Source organism: Corythoichthys intestinalis, chromosome 5, assembly GCF_030265065.1.
Source record: "Corythoichthys intestinalis isolate RoL2023-P3 chromosome 5, ASM3026506v1, whole genome shotgun sequence".
Taxonomy (NCBI): Eukaryota; Metazoa; Chordata; class Actinopteri; order Syngnathiformes; family Syngnathidae; genus Corythoichthys; species Corythoichthys intestinalis.
This window is the reverse complement of record NC_080399.1, coordinates 32761765-32787458: the sequence shown is the minus strand read 5'-3', so window position 1 is coordinate 32787458 and position 25694 is coordinate 32761765. Positions and strand designations below refer to the sequence as shown.

At 39.3% G+C, this 25694-nt stretch overlaps 1 protein-coding gene across 2 annotated transcripts; it reads left to right on the top strand.

Moving 5' to 3' along the window:
- Window positions 1-1018: 1018 nt before the first annotated feature.
- slc25a22a (solute carrier family 25 member 22a) lies at window positions 1019-25369 on the top strand. 2 transcript variants are annotated; one of them, XM_057837257.1, is made up of 11 exons: window positions 1019-1314; window positions 15023-15226; window positions 15303-15428; window positions 15522-15577; window positions 16814-16904; window positions 17398-17452; window positions 17986-18046; window positions 18718-18862; window positions 18935-19089; window positions 19159-19234; window positions 20923-25369. In XM_057837257.1, exons 2-11 carry the CDS (start codon window positions 15207-15209, stop codon window positions 21074-21076), a joined length of 939 nt encoding a protein of 312 aa, XP_057693240.1. In that variant the 5' UTR covers window positions 1019-1314; window positions 15023-15206; the 3' UTR covers window positions 21077-25369. The 2 variants fall into 2 exon arrangements, with proteins under 2 accessions (XP_057693240.1, XP_057693241.1); XM_057837258.1 differs by lacking the exon at window positions 1019-1314 and adding an exon at window positions 4877-4985.
- Window positions 25370-25694: the final 325 nt, after the last annotated feature.

The following is a 25694-nucleotide window of genomic DNA, read 5'->3' as shown; positions in this document are numbered from 1 at the left end:
CAACTGATTCCATCGATGTCATTTGATCAATAACATATAGGGCCCGGCGCACATTGTCATGCGTTTGTCTGTTTTTCACGAAACCTGTCTGGTCGGTGTCTATTAAAAAGGGGACAATAGTTTCCAATCGTTTAGCCATTATCGTTGCAAATATTTTATAATCTGTGTTTAGTATTGAAATAGGTCTGTATGAACTACATTCTGTCGGTTCCTTCCCTGATTTTGGTAACAAAGAAATAATTGCATGTTGCCAAGAGGGTGGTGGCGTGCCACCTCCTAAAACATGATTAAAACATGATTTTAGCAAAGGTGTAATAGAGTGTTTTAGACATTTGTACCATTCAGAAGGGTAGCCATCCGGCCCCGCCATTTTATTCCCCTTCAGGTTCGACAAAGTTTTTTTAATTTCCTCCTCTGTTATCTGTCGTACTAACATCTCATTCTGCTCCGTACCAATTGAAGGTAAATCAAGAGAGGTCAGGAAACTTTCTATCTTAGTCGCATCCATTGGGGGCTGAGTATATAATCTGGAATAATAAATCACAAAAGACTCTTGTATTTTTTCTAAAATATGTTCCAATTTGTCAGTTTCAGGGTTTTTAATTTTGTAAATGTGCCTATTCGCCTGTTGTTTACGTGACCTCCAGGCGAGGAGCCTTCTGGCCTTGGGTCCGTTCTCATTTTAACTTGTTTAAAGGACATTACATAAAAGTTGGATCAGCCTGTAGTGTGTTTTTCCACTTTCAATTTGAGTATAACTCCCAAATCCAGACCTCCATGGATTGATACATTTGATTTTCATTGATCATTCTTGTGTGATTTTGTTGTTAGCACATTTAACTATGGAAAGAAGAAAGAATTTAATAAAAATATTTAATTCATGTCTACAATGTATTATTCTACTGTTCCCTTTATTTTTTTGAACAGAGTATTTAATAGAGATTTCTCCGCTGCTTTTCAAGGTCACTATTCCCATCCCCCATTCGTACACCTTTTTTCCTGTCCACACAGAAAACGAGTGTACTTCCACTACAAAACCACTAGAGGACCCCTTTCAATATCCCCTTTCTCTTGAATTCAAGTCATCCTAGTCTATCCAGTATCAGTTTCCCCTCCCCTTACCTTCCCACTAACCACCCACCTCCCTCCATCCCCACTTTACTTCCACCTCCTCTTCTTCCCTTCCCGGTACTCAGATGCTAGTAAGACCGGTGGTTAGCCGCTCTGTCGCTAAATCATTTTCAGTGTAAGGGTCACATTTCGCCTGATCATCTAAACCGGAGAAAGAGGGGTTAACGGGAGCAGATATTTGTGGTATGTAGGCTACTCCAACGCTCTATTTTTCATGTCAATGTGGCGGTTGTCTGGGGCTCAGAGTTGCCCATTACAATGTTTCGAATCGACATGTGCATATTCAATGTATTAATAAAATTACGCGACTGCGTCATTTGAAGAAAAATGCACTAATTCCTGTCGTGAGAGTGCTGGATAAGCTACGCGAGAAACGGCGAGCCTTGGTTTTGCGATCGGAAGCGACATCCTCGCCGTTATTTGACATCTTTGTCATTTTAATAGCTGAGTGAAGAGAAACACAATACACATTTAAAGCGTTATGATCACGTATTGGACATCCAGTAAGGCAGGTGTTGCAACCAGATTTATGATACATATCTTCCGAAATACATATTTTTGCGTGAGACTGACAAGCCTAGTGTTTTTTTTTTTTTTGTGTTTTTTTTTTTTTTTTTTTTTTTTTTTTTGCTGGCTGTCGCGCGTCATATGCGGCGCTGTTGTGTCATTTGTGCATGAACGGAGAATGGTAGTATTGTAGTGGATTGTGAGCACACCTCTTTTCTCACCAATTCTCTCATTGCCACTATTGATTCAGAGTCAGTAGTGCTGATATTGGGAGCTATACTGTACAGTAGGGGTGTGACAAAATATCGAAATGGTGATATATCGTGATACTTTGTATCCCAAAAGGTTATCGATATGCTCCTGCCAAGAATCGAGATTACGTTTTAAAAAGGTGTCAATGTCGAAAAAAAATTAAAAGGAAACAAGTTGCTACCAAATCTTCCACCATAATAGTGTCTCAGTTAACTAAGGTAGCATTGATGGTGCACAACGCCCAATCCATTTAGAATGGGAACCATAAGCGGATTTTAAGGGGGGGTCAGGGAGGCCAGGCCCCCCCTGGTGGCATGTGTCATTGCATGGAATTGTCTTTCTTATATGTATAAAAGTTGTAAAGCAATAAAACTGCAAAATGAATGAAATGAACCAAAAATATATGTTTATAATGGGTCAAAATTATTTTTCGAAAAGATATGTGACTAGCAACTTAGACGGTCATTTGTTTTAATTGAATAAAAAAGACAAAAATGTCCTAGCTAAAATGTGGCACAAATCACAAATCAACATTACCTCAATCAAAAAAGTTGCTTCAATAAAAAAAAAAAAACTTGACTTCAATCCCCCCCAAAAAATCAAAGAAAAATAACTTTCACATGCATTTTTTTTTTGTTTTGTTTTTTGAGTTTCATAGTTCAGTTTTTTCCATTCAGACGCATTTTATTGATTGAATCGACATTTTGGGGGGTTGAAAATATATATTTTGAATGAAGCAACATTTTTTTGATTGTATAATAAAGACACAAATGTACCTCCATATGGCTCCGCCCAGGGGATACAATTTTTGACTGGGGAAACTACATTGGCACGACACCGGCGGGCGTACCATATTCAATGGATGACGATCTTGTTGAAAAGTATTGCCTAAGCAGCCTGATTTAAAATTCCCCTCAAGTATGATGGGAAACAAAAAACGCTCATTGTCAATAGTAAATGGTGTTATACTTATATAGCGCTTTTCCACCTTTCAAGGCGCTCAAAGTGCTTTACACTATCTCGCCATCCACCTACTGGTGACGCAGCACCTATTATTATAAATATTCTTGTAATTTCATTTTATTGCTGACACTGCGTTTTGGGGTCATCAATATGTTGCCCCCCCCCACCCCACCCCAAAAGTCAAACTCCGCCTATGCTGGGAACGTTCATTCATTAAAAACCAGAGCTTTCACAGTCATTCTGTCCGATTTTCTGGGCATTTACAGGTCACTTGCGGTTCATTTTAGGACATTTACAGGTCATTTCCTGTTGAGTTTGAGTCACTGCCTGTTCATTTTGGTGATTCCCAGGTCACTTCCTGTTCTGTAACTCAAAATAAACAGGACGTGACCCATAAAATAACCCAAAATCAACAGGAAGTAACTGAACATCAACAGGTAAATGACCTTAAATGGCCCAAAATTACCTCATTGCCTGGCAATGGCTGCCACTGACGGCCATAGACGTTCAATCAGTTTGAAGTGGGAGGGATGGGAGCGAATGAACGAACCCTCCCGGTTCAAATGGATTGGACGTCTACTAGTGATGTACTCATTCCAGTTCACAGCAGAAGCTTGTTTTTCTGATCATTAGTTGTTTGCAGACTATCCTAGAATGATTTCCTGACCAGTGTATCGATAATCGTTGTATCGCCATATCGTCAGATCATCGTTATCGTGAGTTTTGTATCGCAAATCGTATCATATCGTGAGGTACCAAGAGGTTCCCACTCCTACTGTACCATATATTACACTGTAAGTGAAGAGTAATTTAAATTCAGGGGCATGTTTCACAGACTAAAGAGGTCATGCAATGAGAGAGAGACTTGCAGTAATTGTTGGTTTTAGTAGGCCAACAATGTAGTTTCACTGCCAGTCTTGGTTTACAAGGGTTGCTGCACCTGAAAAACATTACTGGAGCCAAGGAATTATTGATGAGCAAGGCCATTCTTGGTGTAGGGTGACATCCCATACATCTTTAGTTCTTTTTTGGGCATACTTTGTCCTCCACTGCTTGTTTTTCCTCTGTTTAATCTGTATACAACAGTCCTCTAGAGTATGCTAAAATCCCAGAGGGAAGGACTTTGAATGTCACTTGGTTGGACAGTATGTGTTTGTGGTTGCTTGACATGCTCTGCTCTCGCCTTGTGAAAGTCATTCAGGTCATTCAAGTTTTTATTATAATCTATAAGTGAAACCAGATGCTTCAGTGCTGCATATTGTCTTTTTGTTTTCTTGAGGCAGGCTCACTCACTATTGTGCTTCCATATCATGTTATAGGGAACCAGAGAGGCTGGCAAATTTAAGGTGTGCAAGGGATAGGTGTGCTGTCACACAGAAAGGGACTGCGATGATAGTGTTATTTTTAGTGGTTTTTTGTGTGTGTGTTTGTTTGTTCGTTGCTTTGGCCAGCTTATAACTCACTTGCACCAAGAGACAAATTGCAAAGGGAGATTTCAGCGAGTTGGTTTATAATCCTCATGTTGGAGGAAAGAGAGTCGTAATCAGATTTATCTGTGACACCACAAAGTTCATCCCTTGTCTCTGCCATGCTGTCCAAAAATAGATAAAAATTTGCAAATCGCCACCAGAATAAGCATGATGACTACCAGCTGCTTCAGCAAATAGATGCTAAATGACAGATGTAAAATTTGTAATTGTCATAAAACATCTATATAACCTGAGGCACATAGTATCACACTAATTAGAGGCTCTAACCTCTAAGGCTGAACCAATCTGTTTTAGGATACTTGTCAAGAATTTGTTTTGATTTCAGAAATGTTGTTCATAGAGAAAATGTTCATAGAGAAAATAATTGAATAAAAATCTGAAAAGTACAGGCAGCACGTCAGACTCTTCTGTGTACAATGGTCACATTTGTCACTGGTAATAACCGCCACTCTGCTAGAGTAGTTATCTTTTTGGGTTCATTTTGCTGACGTTTTGTGTCAATGCACGCTCATGTGACTATTCCAGGGCTAGGCGACTTCCTGTAATGATTTTTCTAGTCACACTGTCAATGAGTGAGGGTCCTATTCCAATCTATTTGCTACATGAGGACTGAAAGGCAGCCAAGAAGGCGTGACGCACAAGGTACTCTGATTTGAATTAGTGAAAGGAATTTGCTTGTAAATTTACTTGTGGCAATTTTGGCTTTAGAATCTAAAGCTATTACAGTGCTATTTTAAAACATTTTCTAAGCGTCCTAAAGTATATGAATCAAAGCAGATCAAATCAAGCAGCGTTATCGAGCTATGTCATCACTTTTTCTCTGGTCTTATCTGCGTTGCAAATGGAAAAACTCAATGTCACTTTAAGTTTTGTAGGACACTTCAAAAAGTGCATATTTGTGCTTTCTTTTCAGTTGGCCCTGTAAGTTAGCATATCTATACAGCCATTCAAAAAATACATCATTTTAATGTACAGTATTTCTTTTTTAAAGTTGCGCAATTCCAATGTCTTTTTTTGCAACACAATATCTCTCCTTGAGAACAAATTTTGACAGTAAATCAACTTTTATCCCTGTCAAACAAAGCATTGTATTTGTTTTTGGTATATAAACCTTGTTTCGATCAAATATCTATTTTAAAACTCAGATTACCCTGTTGTGAATAATTCTTGTTCATGTACATACAAATACAGCCACTTTTTATTTTTATGGTAACAGACTAGTAAAAATGATGTAACATTGTTAATATTAGGAGTGTTGCATGGAATGTTTTACTGTATTTGATGTTATAACCCTTTTTAGTTACTCATTACTAAACATTCACGCACAATGTAACCATAATTTCCAGAGCAAGGCCAACGGCAACTGATTTAAGATGAACATAAAATTCACAGAGCGCATTATGACTGTGTCACCTGATTGTAGTGATACTTAATCATGTTTTTAAGTGATAAATCCCCCCCCTAGGGTTATGGTTAGAAAGAAATAGAAATTGACCTAATTATCAACGGTATACATTGCGTTTAACCGTTTGCATTGTGTACTTATGACATTTTGCGTTGGTTGTTTTTGCTGCTTGCTGGCGCTGTCCTTGTGAAAGAAGCAATATTTATGGACTCATTGTTGAAATGATGAACAAGGGTCACAACAGAGTTGTTATCTGTAGCAGTCAGTGGGTGCACTCACTGATTTTATTGAACGTGTCCAATGGCTACTTTAAATGCCGAGTTCAAGGTTCTGCAGTAGAGACTGCTTTTCAATGAGTGACTAAAGATATTGAAGGATACCATAGCCATTTACAGTTGTGGTCAAAAGTTTACATACACTTGTGAAGAACATAATGTCATGGCTCTCTTGAGTTTCCAGTTATTTCTACAACTCTGATTTTTCTCCGATAGAGTGATTGGAACAGATACTTCTTTGTCACAAAAAACATTCATGAAGTTTGGTTCTTTTATGACTTTATTATGGGTGAACAGAAAAAGTGATCAAATCTGCTGGGTCAAAAATATACATACATGGATCTGAAAAAGCGATTCATTGACTTGAACAAGTCAGGAAAGTCACTTGGAGCCATTTCAAAGCAGCTGCAGGTCCCAAGAGCAACAGAGCAAACAATTGTTTGTAAGTACAAAGTGCATGGCACTGTTTTGTCACTGCCACGATCAGGAAGAAAACGCAAGCTATTCCCTGCTGCTGAGAGAAAATTGGTCAGGAGGGTGAAGATTCAACCGAGAATCACCAAAAAGCAGATCTGCCAAGAATTAGAAGCTGCTGGAACACAGGTGTCAGTGTCCACAGTCAAGCGTGTTTTGCATCTCCATGGACTGAGAGGCTGCCGTGCAAGAAGGAAGCCCTTGCTCCAAAAGCGGCACCTTAAGGCTCGACTGAAGTTTGCTGCTGATCACATGGACAAAGATAAGACCTTCTGGAGGAAAGTTCTGTGGTCAGACGAAACAAAAATCGAGCTGTTTGGCCACAATGCCCAGCAATATGTTTGGAGGAGAAAAGGTGAGGCCTTTAACCCCAAGTACACCATGCCTACCGTCAAGCACGGTGGTGGTAGTATTATGCTGTGGGGCTGTTTTGCTCCCAATGGAACTGGTGCTTTACAGAGAGTAAATGGGATAATGAAGAAGGAGGATTACCTTCAAATTCTTCAAGATAACCTAACGTCATCAGCCCGAAGATTGGGTCTTGGGCGCAGTCGGGTGTTCCAACAGGACAATGACCCCAAACACACATCAAAAGTGGTAATGGAATGGCTAAATCAGGCTAGAATTAAGGTTTTCGAATGGCCTTCCCAAAGTCCTGACTTAGACCCCATTGAGAACTTGTGGACAATGCTGAAGAAACAAGTCCATGTCAGAAAGCCATCAAATTTAACTGAACTGCACCAATTCTGTCAAGAGGAGTGGTCAAAGAGTCAACCAGAAGCTTGCCAGAAGCTTGTGGATGGCTACCAAAAGCGCCTAATTGAAGTGAAAATGGCCAAGGGACATGTTACCAAATATTAGCGCTGCTGTATGTATATTTTTGACCCAGCAGATTTGATCACTTTTTTCTGTTCACCCATAATAAAGTCATAAAAGAACCAAACTTCATGAATGTTTTTTGTGACAAAGAAGTATCTGTTCCAATCACTCTATCAGAGAAAAATCAGAGTTGTAGAAATAACTGGAAACTCAAGAGAGCCATGACATTATGTTCTTCACAAGTGTATGTAAACTTTTGACCACAACTGTAGGTATTCTTCACCTACGATATTTTTAAACAGGTTGAAAGCATTTAGCCCATAAATAAAAAATATTGTCTTTATGTCTTTACAGGTTGCTCTGATTTGGGTAGGGCATTGTTTAAATTTATAATGATTCTGATTCCAAATCAAAATTACTGACAGTTTACTTTCATTACCTAGATGATATTTTTCACATTCTTTTTGCATAAGAGTAAATATAACTCTGCAACTCTTACCTCAGTTGGTAGATTACTTGAAAATGTTTGCACACCTGTGGTTTCAATGAAGGATATATTCAGTTAATTTGGGATGAAATCGTCTGAGCTTTTTAATTCATCATTTATTTTTCCAAAATAATTCACAGACTTATTTTAAAGTAAGTGCAATAATGTATTTATTGTCATCATCATCGGTATCATTGCAGTTACAAGCTTTGTGATATGATTAACCCGAAGAAACAAAACCGAAGAAAAAAAGACAAGTGCTAACGGGAGAAGCATATGCTTATCAAGTCCCGTCCCCTTCAACCAACTAAAGACGCACAGTCAATACATGGTAGCATTATACATTGTGATACATGAACAGCTTTTTTTTTGTTTTTTTTTTGTCTTCACATGAATTTTATTCCCAAAAGTCATTGATTGGACGTAACAATTAGGTAAAGTTGTCGATCAATTGTGAGTTCATTCGATTGTCAGATTTGTGAATCCAGACGTGAAGGTGTTGGCCGGACATGGGTGTTGGCTCGATGTACATCGCATTGTTGGAAAAAAAAAAAAAAAATTCTGTCCAGAGAACTCAGCGACCAGTTCAGCAACTCCATTGTACACAACTGTTACAGTTCAAATCAAGTGGACAGCATGCAAGACAGCAGTTAATGTTCTGCATTTACTATGGGCTTATTTTTAGGGCATGCTACGTTGTGACTACTTTATCTTTGCCCCTGACATTCCTATCATTTATTTGTTGTGGGAACACTATGTTGTGTCAGTGTGTGTGGCAGTAGTTTTATAGTATTAAGGTCAATCATGGTAGCAACTCAGAATACTGTCCTTGTATATCCTTTTAAAGGCAGCCAGTGACCCTATGCTGGTCAGTGCTGGGTCAATAGCATTCCAGAGGCGAGTGCCAATGTTAGTAACCGAAAATGATTTTAACGTAGTTCTAACTTTGCGATAAGTAAACAACCTGCTCACTCTCAATTCATAATTGAATTCCCTCACTTGGAATCGAATTTGTAAATTAGACAGGAGACAATTTGAGTGGGCCTTGTACATCATCTGAACAGTTTTGAAGTGTATCAAATCATAACATTTTATAAGCTTGGATTTGATGTAGAGCTCATTTGTGTGTGATCTGAATGGCGCATTGTGGATGATCCGAATTGCTTTCTTTTGAAGGATCAGTAGAGGATGAAGATGTACTTTATGTGTGTGTCCCCATATTTTTGAACAATAGCTGAGATGCGGCAAGATCAGTGCACTGTAGAGAGTTTGGAGAGCCTTCTCATCTAGCATATTTTGGGCTCTAAAGAGAATAGAAATGCTTCTGGCAAGCTTATTACGCAGATGGCTCACACGGGCCTTCCATGTCAATAAATCATCAATTACTACTCCTAAGATTTTGTGCTCCCTTACGCTTTGTATTGTCACATGGTTTATTTGTATGTTTAAGTGCTCCTTGAGACCTTTTCTGCCAAATAGCATGTATTTTGTTTTTTCAAGATTCAGAGATAATTTATTAGCGTTGAATCATTGCTGCAATTTTGCTAGTTCGACATTGATAATCCCAAACCTATCACCTTAATCTTATTTTATTAATTCACTTTTCACGTGAGTACTATATAACATGTTACGGACCTCCCACTCATGGACTAACCTGCGTGTGTAGATGTCAAACAAAACTGGAAAACTTGGCAAACCTGTCCAGACTAGCAGCAGGTACAGCATAAACTCAAAAACAGTTCTTATTAAGTAAAATTGTGTAGCTCATAAATGTGACAGCTTCCCAAATGAGTTTGACAGAGATTAGATATTGAAGGAAACCAATGTTGCTTCTGAATTATAATTATCTTTATTCACTGAGGCAAAGTTTTGCTTACCTAGAAAAGCCTTATACATATAAAATACATTTAAAGATAAGGAAAACAAAGAAGCATGCTGTGCTTGCCCATGGCTTCATTTGTTGTACGATTAATTGATTTATTGATTGCTGCCAGAGTTGTACTGTAGTAATTGGGGCTGGACTTTGAAAGACTCCTGACTCTAAAGAGCTCAATTTGAAATAGTCTGTAGGTATAATTTCAAGGGTTCCTTTTATCTTGCATAATTTCTGTTGGCATAACAATGGTAAATTGTTGACTAAAACAAAAAAACACGTCGAGGACACTATTGTTCCACTGGAACTGCAACTGGAGTGTACGTCCCAATAATGCATTTTGGTGCGTTTGGTGAGAAGTAATATTCTGCGATTTTGTCAGCAAGAAATGAGGCCACTGAGGCCACTTGTCTCATTCACACAAACTCAGATTGTCATGACAGCACCGGCAAGCAAAAAACATACTGTGGGCCAAATAAAAAACACACTGACTACACAGTGCAGTATGGGTTGGTGATAAACTACATTTGACACGTTAAGCTGCTGGCATGACCAAAAAGATAGGCAAATGCAGTTTTATGGATGACTCATGAATTGGTGTACAACACAGTTATATTCAATCCAGATTTAAAATGAAGTCCAGTTTATGTAGATGTTTTTTCGTGTGTCGTGAGCAACACTTTTTCTCCCGATTAGTCTTCAGACTTTTTTAAACGATTAGTCGACTAGTCTAATAATTATTTTACTAACTTTTTTTTTTTAACTAATCTTGCAATTAAAATTTTTGTTGACGATTATTAATTCACAAAAACATTTTGGAACAATTAAATTCTTTATCAATGTACAAATAAACACATAAATAACAATAATGAATCATGAATAAACAATGAATAAACAATGAGGTCAAATGCTAATGGCATTAACTAGTGCAAAAGAATGGAATGTAAACAGATTCAGAACACTGTGACTTCACTTTTCCAACAGGATTCAAAACAATTCTTACTTTCTCTTTTTGTGGTACGCCTATATTGTTCGCAGCATCAGAGTGAGCACCAGCAGAGTAGATAAATAAATGTCACGAATCATTTGAGTGAAATACGTGCAAAAAACTTAATGATGCACATTGATACGACGCTACGACGGAGTTCTAGGGCCCCCACCCCCCCAAAAAAGGACTACAAGATCAAAGTAATACCATTGCTACCAGAAAAAAGCCTCATTATTATGTAGGGGTAAGGTACCTGTGAGCTGCTACGCCCTTTACATACGTAAATGGTAAATGGACAGTACTTATAGAGCGCATTTAACTACATGTCTACCTTGCCCAAGGCGCTTTACATTAGCACACATTTACCCTTTCACGCACACATTCACACACACCAATGGTGCTGCTGCCATGCAAGGCGCTGCCAACCCACTGGGGGCAAATTAGGGTTCAGTGCCTTGCCCAAGGGCGCTTTGATAGTGGGAAGTCATAGCCTGGAATCGAACCGTTGACCCTTCAGTCCAACAAGAACTCCAGCAATCAACTGCGCCACGGCTGCCCTTACGTGTACCTTAGCTGGGAGCTACGACAAAGCATTAGTATATATTCTTCGATTGATTATACCGCTTATTCAGCTACATTTGCAAGACATTAACCCCTAATTCTCCGTTGTACATCGCACATAAAGGCAACTTTAATAAAAAATGTCGTTATATGGTCTTACGAGCCGCCAGCTTGTTGTCTCCTGTCTCTGTCAGATAATGCTCAATTTGTCCCAGAAAATGATTGTAATTACAAATGCTTTGGTAGAAAAATCTTCATTTATTTTGCTTGCAATGAAAAAAAAAACACAGGCGGCACGGTGGCTTAGTGGTTAGCACATCTGCCTCACAGTTCTGAGATCAAGGGTTCAATCCCGGGCTTCGGCCTTCCTGTGTGGAGTTTGCATGTTCACCCCGTGCCTGCGTGGGTTTCCTCCGGGAACTCCGGTTTCCTCCCACATCCCAAAAACATGCATGGTAGGCTGATTGAACACTCTAAATTGTCCGTAGGTATGAGTGTGTGCGTGAATGGTTGTATGTCTCCTTGTGCCCTGCGATTGGCTGGCAACCAGTTCAGGGTGTCCCATGCCTACTGCCCGTAGTTGGCTGGGATAGGCTCCAGCACCTCCGCGACCCTCGTGAGGAAAAGCGGCATGGAAAATGAATGAATGAATGAATGAAAAAAACACAAAAGACAATGAAAAAAAAATTAAATCAATATCATTTTACACAAAACTCCAAAAATGGGCCGGACTTACAGTAAGTAGTGGCACCCTCAGCCTAAAACTTGGTAGCACAACCTTTAGACAAAACAACTGCGAACAACCGCTTCCAGTATCCATCAATGAGTTTCTTACAATGCTCTGCTGGAATTTTAGACCATTCTTCTTTGGCCATTTGCTTCAGGTCTCTGAGATTTGAAGAGTGCCTTCTCCAAACTGCAATTTTTTTAGATCTCTTCACAAGGCGTTCTATGGGTATCAGGTCTGGACTCATTGCTGTTCACTTTAGAAGTCTCCAGTGCTTTCTCTCAAACCATTTTCTAGTGCTTTTTTGAAGTGTTTTTTGGGTCATTGTGCTGGAAGACCCATGACCCCTGAGAGAGACCCAGCTTTCTCACACTGAGCCCTACATTATGCTGCAAAATTCTTTGGTAGTCTTCAGACTTCATAATGCCATGCACATGGTCAAGCAGTCCAGTGCCAGAGGCAGCAAAGCAACCGCAAAACATCAGGGAACATCTGCCATGTTTGATTGTGAGGACCGTGTTCTTTTCTTCGAAGGCCTGTCCCCCCCCCCCCCCCCCCGTAACCTCTATGTTGATGACTTTTCCAAAAAAGCTCTACTTTTGTCTCATCTGAACAGAGAACATTTTTCCAAAACGTTTTTGGCTTTTCTCAGGTAAGTTTTGGCAAACTCCAACCTGGCTTTTTTACGTCTCTGGGTCAGAAGTGGGGTCCTCCTGGGTATCCTACCATAGAGTCCCTTTTCATTCAGACGCCGACGGATAGTACGGGTTGACACTGTTGTACCCTCGGGCTGCAGGACAGCTTGAACTTGTTTGGATGTTAGTCGAGGTTCTTTATCCACCATCCGCACAATCTTTCGTTGAAATCTCTCGTCAATTTTTCCTTTCTGTCCACATCTAGGGAGGTTAGCCACAGTGCCATGGGCTTCACTCTTATTGATGACACTGTGCACGGTAGACACAGGAACGTTCAGGTCTTTGGAGATGGACTTGTAGCCTTGAGATTGCCCATGCTTCCTCACAATTTTGCTTCTCAAGTCCTCAGACACTTCTTTGGTCTTCTTTCTCTTCTCCATGCTCAATGTGATACACACAAGGACACAGGACAGAGGTTGAGCCAACTTTAATCCATTTGAACTGGCTGCAAGTGTGATTTAGTTTTTGCCACAGGTAAGTAACAGGTCCTTTTAATTACATAAAATAGAGAAGCATCACATGATTTTTCAAAGGGTGCCAATACTTTTGTCTGGCCCAATTTTGGAGATATTACTACCAAAGCATTTATAATTGCAATCATTTTCTGGGAGCAGTTGAGCATAATCTGACTGAATTGCAGGGTATTAATTGAGCATAATCTGACAGAATTGCAGGGGTGCCAATACTTTTGGCCAGCAATATATATATTATATATATATTTTTTTCATAACTCCCTTATAACCGTCGACGGGATATTGTTCTCGTGGACACATTTACGTCATCAACGACGTTGACAACGTCCACTAGTCGGGACAACTCTATTCTGAATGAATTTCCCCATTTACTTCGTCGACAACTTCGACTAGTCGGGACAACTCTATTCTGCATGACTTTCCCCATCAATAAACTAAATTATGAAATTGTTACCTGAAAGGATGGTCATAAAAACAATTATGCGGCCTTCCTGGGGAAACAGCCATGTTTTTTCAAAATCAGCACCAACAAAGAACAAGATATGATGATCAGAAGAACACACTGATGGCATTTTCATGTGTTTTGATTTTCAAAGATTGGCTGCTTATGTCATTTGCCACAAAAGCATTGCAAAATATGTTGCTTTGTTTTCTTGATCAACCAAATTTCCAAAGATTAAAAACAGTACAGTATCTTTTTAGTGACAGAGTAAAAACACTGTCAGAAGTTGCCAGAGGGGCAGATTTATGACCTCATCTGACCTGCCAACTCCACATACACACATTCTTTTCTCCACCTCTGGAGGAGGTCGGGGGTGGGGGTGGGGGGTGTCACGAAGCTGTATGAGCTAAACACACCAAATCACAGCTGCCTCCTTGTTATCTACCATGGAAACATCCATATTTTTGTAATCTGTCCGAGCAGAGTGACGTCCTAATGATATTTGCTAATGTGAGGAGTACACAAAAAAGCCAACCACTCTGCAGGGTTGTGATTCATAAAAGCTCGGAGTCGTGACTCGTGACTGAGACGCATAACTAGGCGGAGGCAGGCTTTGGTCTCCTACAGAGGCAACCAGTGATTGGTGGAAGCAGGGGGAGGGGATATCAAAAGTGGGAAAAGGAAGCATCTTGACACACTGAAGCACCAGAAATAGAGAGCACTTTAGCAATGTATTTAATGTGTTGGCTAAAAATTATTGTTTTAAGAAGAACAAAAAGAAGCCTTCTTCCCTACGACTATAACATGGCAACATTAAAGTGTCTGATTAAGTCCCATTTCTAATGAAGTCAATTTGAGTGACACAGCGAAAAGTCATAGAAAGGTGGTACACTCAGCACCCATCTTCGAACAGTAAAGTGTACGACCATGATACCTACCTATGAAAGCAAAAACAAATACTTATGTTGAATCTGCAACCTCTGACACATTCAAGATATATTGTTGTTTTTTGCTTCCATTTATTCAGTGTACCAGAAAATTGTATAACATAATCTACGATTAAAATGTTATTTATTTAACTTGTTAAATCTTTTGAAATACAAAATATCCCTTTTGGCTCTACCACTAAGTGGTCATCAAACCGAAACAGTTGATTCGCCTGATAAATTTGCCACAAAAGTTTTTACGACGAATGCCCTTCTTGATATAACCTAGAAACGGGAATCATACCATTGACTTTTAAATCTTTTAAATCATCATTTGAGCTTGAGTTGGCTTTCAGACTCTTCTTGTACCACCCTGTATATTGCAAATTATTGTGGTTTAAGTTAGCGTCGGTGCATTCAATCCACATACAATATTCACCGTAGGAATTTGTTTTCATATTAAATCATAAATATATCATCATGAATTTAACACACTAATATCGTAGTAAAATATCTCCCTGCATTTCATTTCAGATACCCCCACGACAGCAGAAAGTGTCACAAGACAAAGTAGACTAAGAATCATCATTCTCAATACATAATCTGACTCCACTGCAGGACGCATCTATAACAAACAGCCCACTGTATAACACGACTGTTCCACCACACCAAGTTAACACACATTGACAGAACAGTGAGGAGCCAGGGCTTCATATAAATGGCTGACAAGCAGATCAGGTAAGGTTGTGCTATAAATACAACAGTACTTTGGCCTTATTTTTATCTTGCACATTCATGCTTTCGTCTTTTCTAGTTTGCCTGCCAAATTGATCAATGGGGGTGTCGCTGGTCTAATTGGAGTCACCTGCGTGTTTCCCATCGACTTGGCTAAAACTCGCTTGCAAAACCAGCAAAATGGATCTCGCCTTTACACCAGCATGTAAATCCTCTTTGACACACAAGACCTGTCATCAGCGCTTTTCTGTAACATTTCTCCGGTTGTTGTTTTGTTTTGTTTTGTTTTCTATTTCAGGTCAGATTGCCTTATCAAGACTATCCGGTCAGAGGGATACTTTGGGATGTACAGAGGTAAGTTTAGAAGTTGAGGAAAAAGTTGATAAAAATTAAGAAAGCAAGAAGAGTCAAAGGGCATCAATCGCATTAAGGACTGCGGACAACAACAGTGGAACCTCAGAGGTCAAACACAGTTTGTTCAGGAATGCTGATCAATTGGTGAATGACTTCCAATCTAGCTTCGCTTATCCCATCTATTCATTTTTAAAATCTTGTCCTCAATAGATTCATGGATGAGCTCGAGCCTCTCGCATTTGATTTTATGAGGCAGGGAACAGCATGGACTAGTTGACAGACCAAATGAAGGTCAGAAAGAGACAACCATTCCTACTAGATCGACAATTGACAATTTAGGGGGGATGGAGAATAAACTGACATTAAAATCAAGGTTAAACTGCCATAATGATACTGTCATTAACTGTCCAGGCAGTGTTTTAATTCATTTGGAACATATTTAACTGTTATACATGAGTAAAAATGAATCTACTTTCTAAAACCATAATAGAGTAACAGTCGGGCATTCATGAAGTACGCTATTGTTTCGCAATATGCTGACATTCTGTGCAAAATTAGAAGCATGATTTAGGTAGCTGAGTGGTCGTCTGCCAACCAAAGGTTGCACGTTCAATCCTCAGTCCTTCCGTGACCATGTGGAAGTGCCCTGGAGCAAGATACTGAAACCCCCAGTTGCTCCTCTTCCCGGATCATCAGTTGATGAATGAGGAATCCGTGCTTTGAGTAACTTGAAGGTAGAAAAGTGCTAAATACAGTATGTGCATCTGAAAATATTACAAAACTGTGGAAAACAATGTAATTTCTTCAGAAGTGTAGTTACAAATACAAAAAGTAAAGTGGCTGTAGATTCACAACACACAGATCACAACATCATGATTATTTTTTTCTTTTCACAATTTCGCTGATCGTAGTTTACCATCAAGGAACATCCAAAGTCCATATGATATAGCTACAGAAAACAAGGCAAATTGTACCGCATTCAGTGATCTAAATAATATCTGAGCTTCACATTTCTAATGGAAATATTGATATAAATCAATTTTTCTAAGATATTGAAATATATTCAGATGCACCCACAAGTGAAAGCCTATTTGCATCATTGTATGAACTCCTAATTATACAACATTAGGGCCATTAAAATTGAGAGGTTCCACTGAATTTTTTTCGTCCTATTATTTCTATTTTTTTTCTTTCCCTTTTACTCATTTATGCTTTGCCACTTCTCTCCCCTTCTAGGTGCGGCGGTGAATTTAACACTGGTCACGCCAGAAAAAGCCATCAAATTAGCGGCCAATGACTTCTTCAGGCATCACCTCTCCAAGGATGGGTGAGGGATTAACACGTGTCTAGGCTGCTACTTGTTCAAATAGTGATAAGCAAGTTTGCTAACATGTACCTGTACACATTAGCTGTCTGTGTTCCAATGTTGGGCTGTGCCAAACAATGCATGGCAAGAGTTAATGGATATAGAGTTACTTGTATGCAAGACTGTTAATCCAGTGTGTAATCCTATTTACAGTTTTAAATATCATATTCACCAGCAGTTATGTACCTTGGGGTTAATATTCTTTGTCCCTAATGAGATATACTGTAGCTTTAACTCCATCTCCATAGTGACATACGTTCAGACTGATGAATGATTGACTTGACTGACCCAGCCGCATGTCAATTATTTATTCTTCCATGTGTCTGGACTGTTGAAATTGCCAGTGAACACTCAGAAGTGGTGTAAAGTCTCATTTCAATTCTAGAAAAAAATCTTGATTATCATGCTCCATTTGACTTTTTTTTCACCTTTTTTTTGCCTTTTGACTCTCCAGAAAGCTCACTTTGCTCAAAGAGATGCTGGCTGGGTGCGGTGCAGGCACTTGCCAGGTGAGTAATTGAGGTGGTGCTTGAATAGTATCCTGCAGTTCTCCATCTGGAACTGCTGCCTCGTTCATGCAGAACACCAGCTCTTGCCCCCTTATGTGTCTAAGCCTGCAGCAACAATTACACAAGACCATATGTACAGTAAATGATTTGGAAGCTTCTTCTTAGTTTCTGAATGTGAAATCCTTACCAGTTAATATAAAAGGTGCATTTTTTCCTCAGTTCGTGCACTGTGTGACTCAAAGGTAAATAATTGCTTGTTCTCGTCAATGAGGGCAAAGACTTCAAACCCAAAGAACATGATTAGATTAAACGTATCTAACCTTGGATTAAGATGGTAGCTGCAAAGGGGACCATTTTCTTCTTCTTCTTCTTCTTGTTCAGACGTTATACATATTAGTATGACAATCGGAAAACAGGCTGACATTTAGTTTAGTATATTTTTGGACATGTGATATAATCAGATTCATTCCAATGACTGTAATCATAGTTTGTGGAAAAAGTACTTTTAACATTTAAACTCTGTTCTGTTGTAGGTTATTGTCACCACTCCTATGGAGATGTTGAAAATTCAGCTCCAAGATGCTGGACGTATTGGTAAGAAAATTAAACTGTTCTTGTGGCTCTGTGTAAATCCTTAAACTAGAGAAATAGTGGCTCCATGCGGTTATTTGAAGACATTACAAAATTTACATGCTGCTATAAAATGTTGGCAACAGAAAAATGTTCTGGAATTTCAGAGACCACCTTTAAACATTACTAACTTGTTGTGAAATTCTCAGTATTTATGATACTGATGCATCCATCTGTTTTCTGTATTGTTTGTTCTATTTTGGATGATGAATGATAATTGCAATAATAATGGTTTACTGAAATGGGTCATTTTTAGCATATACTGTATTTTGAGAAAATTAACACCTATATGTTTACAAAAATATGGGAGAGTAGACAATATATCAGCTTAAAATGGCACTACACTTTTTTGCACGTTTAACCTGAAGCTAAAATTATGACCTTTCATCCAATCCAATATTGCATATTTTAAGAAGTATGAGAAGCCATACAATTTTCAGGTAAATAAATAGTACAGCATCTCATTTGGTTCTACTGTGTCTCACTGTTTAAAAATCAGACAATACCATGTATTCTAAAATGCATCTGAGAAACAAAAAACAAACAAAAAAAAGCTACATAACATCACTAAGACTTGACTAGAAAACTACTTTTGTTTTAATCTTTTCTTTCTCAATATTTCCTATGCTTTTTAGCGGCTCAAAGGAAGCTGATGCCAGAATCGGTGCCAGCTGGCACAGTGGAACCCAAGTCGCCAACTGCAATGCAGCTCACCAGACAATTACTGAGGGAAAAGGGAATTGCTGGATTATACAAGGGCCTAGGTGCCACATTGCTCAGGTAAAACAAAGATAGCACAGTGGCGTTTGTCTTAGTAATGCAATGTAATTCAATTTGTATTCTGTTTCCTAGGGATGTTCCATTCTCCATCATCTACTTCCCTCTTTTTGCTAACCTGAATAAATTCGGAAAGGGAGGTGCTGATGGACCCGCTCCTTTCTATGTGTCGTTCATTTCCGGCTGCTTAGCGGGGAGCACGGCTGCAGTTGCGGTCAACCCAGTCGACGGTGAGTGGCGAACCTGTGAACGTTATTGATGCCGATTTGGTATTCTGATGTGCTCTTTGTGTGCTACAGTGATAAAGACAAGACTTCAGTCTTTAAACCGGGGGAGCACAGAGGATACGTACAGCGGAGTGACCGACTGCATCAGGTGATCTCATTGTGTCTTAACTGACACCGCATACAGTTGGACAAATAAGTATTTAGTCAACCACCAATTGTGCAAGGTCTCCTACTTGAAAAGATTAGAGAGGCCTGTAATAGTCAACAATGGTAAACCTCAACCATGAGAGACAGAATGTGGAAAAAAAACAGAAAATCACATTGTTTGATTTTTAAGGAACTTATTTCCAAATTAGAGTGAAAAATAAGTATTTGGTCACCTACAAACAAGCAAGATTTCTGGCTGTCAAAGAGGTGTAACTTCTTTTAACGAGGTCTAACGAGGCTTCACTCGGTACCTGTATTAATGGCACCTGTTTTAACTCATTATTGGTATAAAAAAACACCTGTCCACAAGCTCAGTCAGTCACACTCCAAACTCCACTATGGCCAAGACCAAAGAGCTGTTGAAGGACACCAGAGACAAAATTGTAGACCTGCACCAGGCTGGGAAGACGGAATCTGCAAAAGGTAAAACGCTTGGTGTAAAGAAATCAACTGTGGGAGCAATTATTAGAAAATGGAAGACATACAAGACCACTGATAATCTCCCTCGATCTTGGGCTCCATGCAAGAGCTCACCCGTGGCGTCAAAATGATAACAAGAATGGTGAGCAAAAATCCCAGAACTACACGGGGGGACCTAGTGAATGACCTACAGAGAGCTGGGACCACAGTAACAAAGGCTACTATCAGTAACACGATGCGCCGCCAGGGACTCAAATCCTGCACTGCCAGACGTGTCCCCCTGCTGAAGCCAGTACACATCCAGGCCCGTCTGCGGTTCGCTAGAGAGCATTTGCATGAGCCATAAGAGGACTGGGAGAATGTGTTATGGTCAGATGAAACCAAAATAGAACTTTTTGGTAGAAACACAGGTTCTCGTGTTTCGAGGAGAAAGAATACTGAATTGCATCTGAAGAACACCATACCCACTGTGAAGCACGGGGGTGGAAACATGCTTTGGGGCTGGTTTTCTGCAAAGGGACCAGTACGACTGATCTGTGTAAAGGAAAGAATGAATGGGGCCATGCATCGAGAGATTTTGAGTGAAAATCTCCTTCCATCAGCAAGGGCATTGAAGATGAGAGGTGGCTGGGTCTTTCATCATGACAATGATCCCAAACACACAGCCAGGGCAACAAAGGAGTGGGTTCGAAAGAAGCATTTCAAGGTCCTGGAGTGGCCTAGCCAGTCTCCAGATCTCAATCCTATAGAAAATCTGTGGAGGGAGTTGAAAGTCCGTGTTGCCCAACGACCGCCCCAAAACATCAGTGCTCTAGAGGAGATCTGCATGGAGGAATGGGCCAAAATACCAGCAACAGTGTGTGAAAAGCTTGTGAAGAGTTACAGAAAACATTTGGCCTCCGTTATTGCCAACAAAGGGTACATAACAAAGTATTGAGATCAACTTTTGGTATTGACCAAATACTTATTTTCCCCCATGATTTGCAAATGAATTCTCTAAAAATCAAACAGTGTGATTTTCTGTGTTTTTTTTCCACATTCTGTCTCTCATGGTTGAGGTTTACCCATGTTGACAATTACAGGCCTCTCTAATATTTTCAAGAGGGAGAACATGCACAATTAGTGGCTGACTAAATACTTAATTGCCCCACTGTATGTCATGTTTATGTCTCCAACTTGTGTAATGCTTTGTCGTTATGGGCTTTCAAGGAAAATCTTGCGCAATGAAGGCCCATCAGCCTTCCTGAAGGGGGCCTACTGTCGAGCTTTGGTCATCGCACCTCTTTTTGGCATCGCTCAGGTGGTTTACTTCCTGGGCGTAGGAGAGTATCTTCTTAGCTTCTTGCCTAAAAAGGACAACTAGGAAGCATATCCTTTCCTGTCCAGATCGCATCACACCACCACCTGAGTGAAGAGTCATCTCATTCTTCTAGACCATCATGTTGGTATTTTTTATGATTATGTGCTAATTTCTGTTTTGAATTTATTGTCTTGAATGTCTGAATCATGCAGGAGGTAGCCTCTGTTTGCTGTCTAGCCGCCTATGCTGGCACATATCAATCCTGATGTGAAGCTACAAATGTCAGTTTAGGTTTTGAGGGCGGCTGAATTTTTAATGACAAGACATGTCGTTTTATATTATTGAAATTTCAAGGTAGACTGACTGCCCTTGGTTGCTGCAGTTTTGCAAGCTGCTCTTTACCTGATTGTTTAAAACAGCGATCCTCATCGAATCAAATGTGACAAACTTAAAATAGATGAATGCAACCACTTTAAATATAAGCACACATATCGAGATTTTTACTAACAGCGCTATTCAGGATATTACCCAATGCTCTTGTTTTAATATATACTGCTAAAAATATAAAGGGAACACTGGATAAATGAAATTTAATGCTTAGTGTAAAATCTGTATTTGGATTGCATAATGTAATTATTGGACAGCAAAATAACAGGAGAACCATCACTAGGAACTTAAAATCATACATAAATTAGAAACATCCATGTCTCAATTCTAAATGCCTCCATGCCATCCCTATAACATCTTTTAAAAAAAATGTGTATTCGTCTGTCTCCTGGTATTTCCTCCACATTTTTGACTATGCTGGTTACACGGCATACCTCCTGGCCATGATGATTATGGATGTGTCATACTGGAGGATCTGCACTGCCTAAGCAACTAGTGTGGGCTGCTGATAGCACCTCATGCGTTTACTGGTGGCGATAGCAGTGAAAGCATGTGAATCTAGGCAAATGTTCCCTTTGCACAACAGCAGGGCAAACTGATTCACGATCGTTATTATGTATGACAGACTTAAGTTTCACTGGGATAAGAATGTGTTCCCTTTATCATTTTTTTGGAGCAGTCTAGTTCAGGCAAAGTGTTGATGTGATAACAGTACACCTGAGAAGCCACATCCCTTAAACCATAAGATGTCTTTTATTACCTGTTTATTTTTTCATCTCTTTTAACGTAGATCAGATTCCATCCGCCACATTTACAATGACTCTCCTGTTCACTCATTCTGAAAGATCCTATTGTGTTGTGTAGACTGGAGTGGGCTATTCTCAAAGAACCACACATACATAATCACAGAATGCTGGTAGACAGTAGTCAGTTATCATGGATGGCAGTTTTAAATCATTGTTTACAGAAATTTTGATGTATGGAATTTATCGGAACTTGAATCGTGCAGGGCCCAAAGAGCTATTTACCAACCTTAATCGTGAAATCCAAAATCAAACCATTGCTTGTTTTGTTTACCAAACATATTTGTGGATGTGCTTGTTTGCTTTACGCTGCCTGGGAAAGCGGTCCCTGTTATCTCTCAATGTATGCATCGCAGTTCTAAATCCCTGCCATTGGTTTATCGAACCGGAGATCAAGGTGACTTTGATGTCTTTTTAATCCAATCACATTCCGCTCTAGCGCCCACTTTGCTGTATTGTTGCACTGTAGATATCAGATGCAACTTTTTAACATGTACTATCTGTGGGAGTAACAACTATTTATCAATGTTTCTTTTTATGGGTTGTATGGCACTGTATGTTTGTATGTAATATTGATGTGTCCACCTTGACTATATTGTACATATGCAGATGATATGAAGTCTATGCTTTTGGATATATTGTTTTGTTTTGAACATGATGGCTTATTTGCACACCTACCTCTCATTCCCATCATATCCATTGTGAGGTGACTTTGTGTTATGATGAAGGAATTCATCAAATATCGCTTACATGCCAATGGGTGTATGCAATAGGAGAAATTTGCTCGGCGGTGCCAGTACTTAGCATTCATTTGATATAAAATTCAATGATTTCACAAACAATGGCACCCAAATTCTATCCTTGTTTCCATTCGATATATTGTACTTTGAGCTCTTTTTCCTCGCTAGTAGGAAAACCTCAGCCCCCAAGTAGGACAAAATACATGGCAAGGCAAGACATCAGTCTCATTCTTCAGAGATCATGGGGTAATATTTGGGCTCCGGTAATATTTGGGCTCCAGCTTTCAAAGTTTTATTCTGAAGATGGCTAAATGTTTTATTTTGACAGCACGATATACTGTACATAATAAATGCACTTCATATATACTGTACGGTATACATACATATGTATACTGTACATGTATGTATGTAATAAGCGGAACACAAGATATATACCTCCAGTCTAATGGACGTCACAAAATGTGATTTTCAGATACGTATGTAGACATCATATCTCAATTTATCTGTGTTATATATTGTTAATGAATAAATACAATTATAAAAGAATAAAATGTAAAAAACAAAAAACACACACACACAAAAAAAAAACGAATTAACTTAAAATGAACACAATATAAATAATCTGGTTATGGCCCCTAATAGCTTTCTAAAGTTGGTTTATTTACTTTTTAAAATTTTATAGTATTTAACTCATTGCCTGCCATTGACAATGATTCAATTCCAATTCACTTAAACTGAGAGGACTGGCAGGCAATGCTCATCATTTAGTACCACTGAGAGCCCTAGACCTCCAAACCATTTTGACTGCGCTCCAGTCAAAACAGAACTCATGTTTATATTTTTCTTCAAAATGGGTGTGTAAACTTTTTGTACCCACTGTAGTTGTCCTACTAGATTGCAGAAATCTCATAGAAGGCAGTAGTTGAGTGGGGGGTACTAGCAAGCCACAATCATTCCTCATATGCTGAATGGTGTTACTAGTGAGGAAAAAAAGTATACCCGTACATGGACCTTAAGCTGGATATCAAGGGTATAGAATAAATGCTGCCTGGCTTTTCATAGATCATATAAGTCTCACTTTTGTTTAGCTGGATGAAATGAAGAGGCATATAATAGTGGTAGGACTATAATAAAGACCTAGCCAATAGCCTTTGGCCCTATTAAAATGAAGTATACTTTGGACAAGGCCAATGAAGATTTGCTGACATGAGACTGTAACATCGGTCTTTTCGACCATTTCTCACTCCATTACGTGGCCCCGCAATGATGGGGACACCGCTAATGATAGTGTCTGAATCTCATGCAAGCAATTGTCAGCAGTCTAAGCCATAAGGTCGGCTGGCACCTCCGGCCGTAATGACTGTAACAGCTGAGCCACAGGAAAATTTGCTTACATAAGATCATCTTCATAATCGACTATTATGCTTTTCATAACATTCCAAATTTTCATCTCATGTATGCCGTTCCTGTGATTACACTTATTTTGTTTAAATCTAATTGGTTATTATTTTGAAAACCTCTCCCTTGTTTTATCTTATTTAGCTCTGACAATGTTGTGTAAGCGTTACTCATGCCATGAATTATTGCTGACCTTGTGAATTTGCTTACGTGAGTGTGTGCGTGCGTCCAGACAGTGTAGTGATGTAGCTGAAGTGTAGTGGTTCTCTTTGCTTCTGTGTGTCTGTCTGTCTGTCACACTTATGTGCTGTCCCTGTATCCTTGTGCAGAAAAGACATTTGAGTGTTGGTAAAGAAAGCACAAAGGACGAATAAGGCACATGATTTCACACTTTGATGAACAGTCCCAAAGGGTGTACAGACACACAGATTCCAATGTGAAATGTATTTCAGTTCATTTAAAACAATAGCAGAGTTTCTATATGTGGGGTTGAGACAACCCTGACCCATGTGATGGTGTGCACTATGAGCAGTTATCCACAAAATATATATTGCCTACATATTCTTAATGAATCAAATATAAGAATGTAACTTAGATATAATAAGATGTATTATTTAGTGAATCATTTATTATCTAAAGATTTATTGCTTTACACGGTTACCTAAAACTTAGACGTACACGGAACCAGCTCACTAATATGCAATAAGTAGAAGCGAAACACACTAGGAACAAAAATAAACTTACCAACGTCAGCATCACAATAATGTATAAACGAGACCTTCACAACCTTTCGGGGGTCTGATCCCTCCTCACAAACTCTGTTCACATCCTCTGAGAGGAAATGTGCATTACACAGCACTTTAATACACCCCCCCCACACAAGAATACCTTTCATGACACAGAGGGTGTTTATCTTTGTGTGCGGTGATTGACACCACGTCCTATGCATTGTTTACGATGCCATGGTAAAAAAGAAAAGTGTTTCCTGTCACAATTTACTGTTCAATAAACTGACTGTCCCTATTTGACTGAGGGTCATGTTTGTTTTCACACCCGTCTCTGGAGCTACTTTCAAGCTCTTGCAACGTTCTTACTCTGTTATGGTGGCCTTCATTGTTTGATTCAAAATGGAGAGAGCATGTGAATGTGCACCAGTATCTGATGCGAACCAATAATTCACACCCACTTGCGTGCAGCTCGAAGGTGCTTGAAATTCAAGCCATCCATTTTCTATTGCTCGTTCAGGGTCAAGGAGAAGCTGTAGTATCTCTGCTGACTTTGGGGCGAGAGGCAGACAACAACTGGGTTTGGTTGCCAATCAATCACAAGGAACATGTAGATGGATTCACACAA

Bases quoted from the DNA above. Each gene is read 5' to 3' on its own strand.
- slc25a22a (XM_057837257.1), top strand. From the start codon at position 15,207: ATGGCTGACAAGCAGATCAG. The intron at 15,429-15,521 runs GTAAATCCTCTT...TTTCTATTTCAG, and splicing joins TCTCGCCTTTACACCAGCAT to GTCAGATTGCCTTATCAAGA. The intron at 17,453-17,985 runs GTGAGTAATTGA...GTTCTGTTGTAG, and splicing joins GCGGTGCAGGCACTTGCCAG to GTTATTGTCACCACTCCTAT.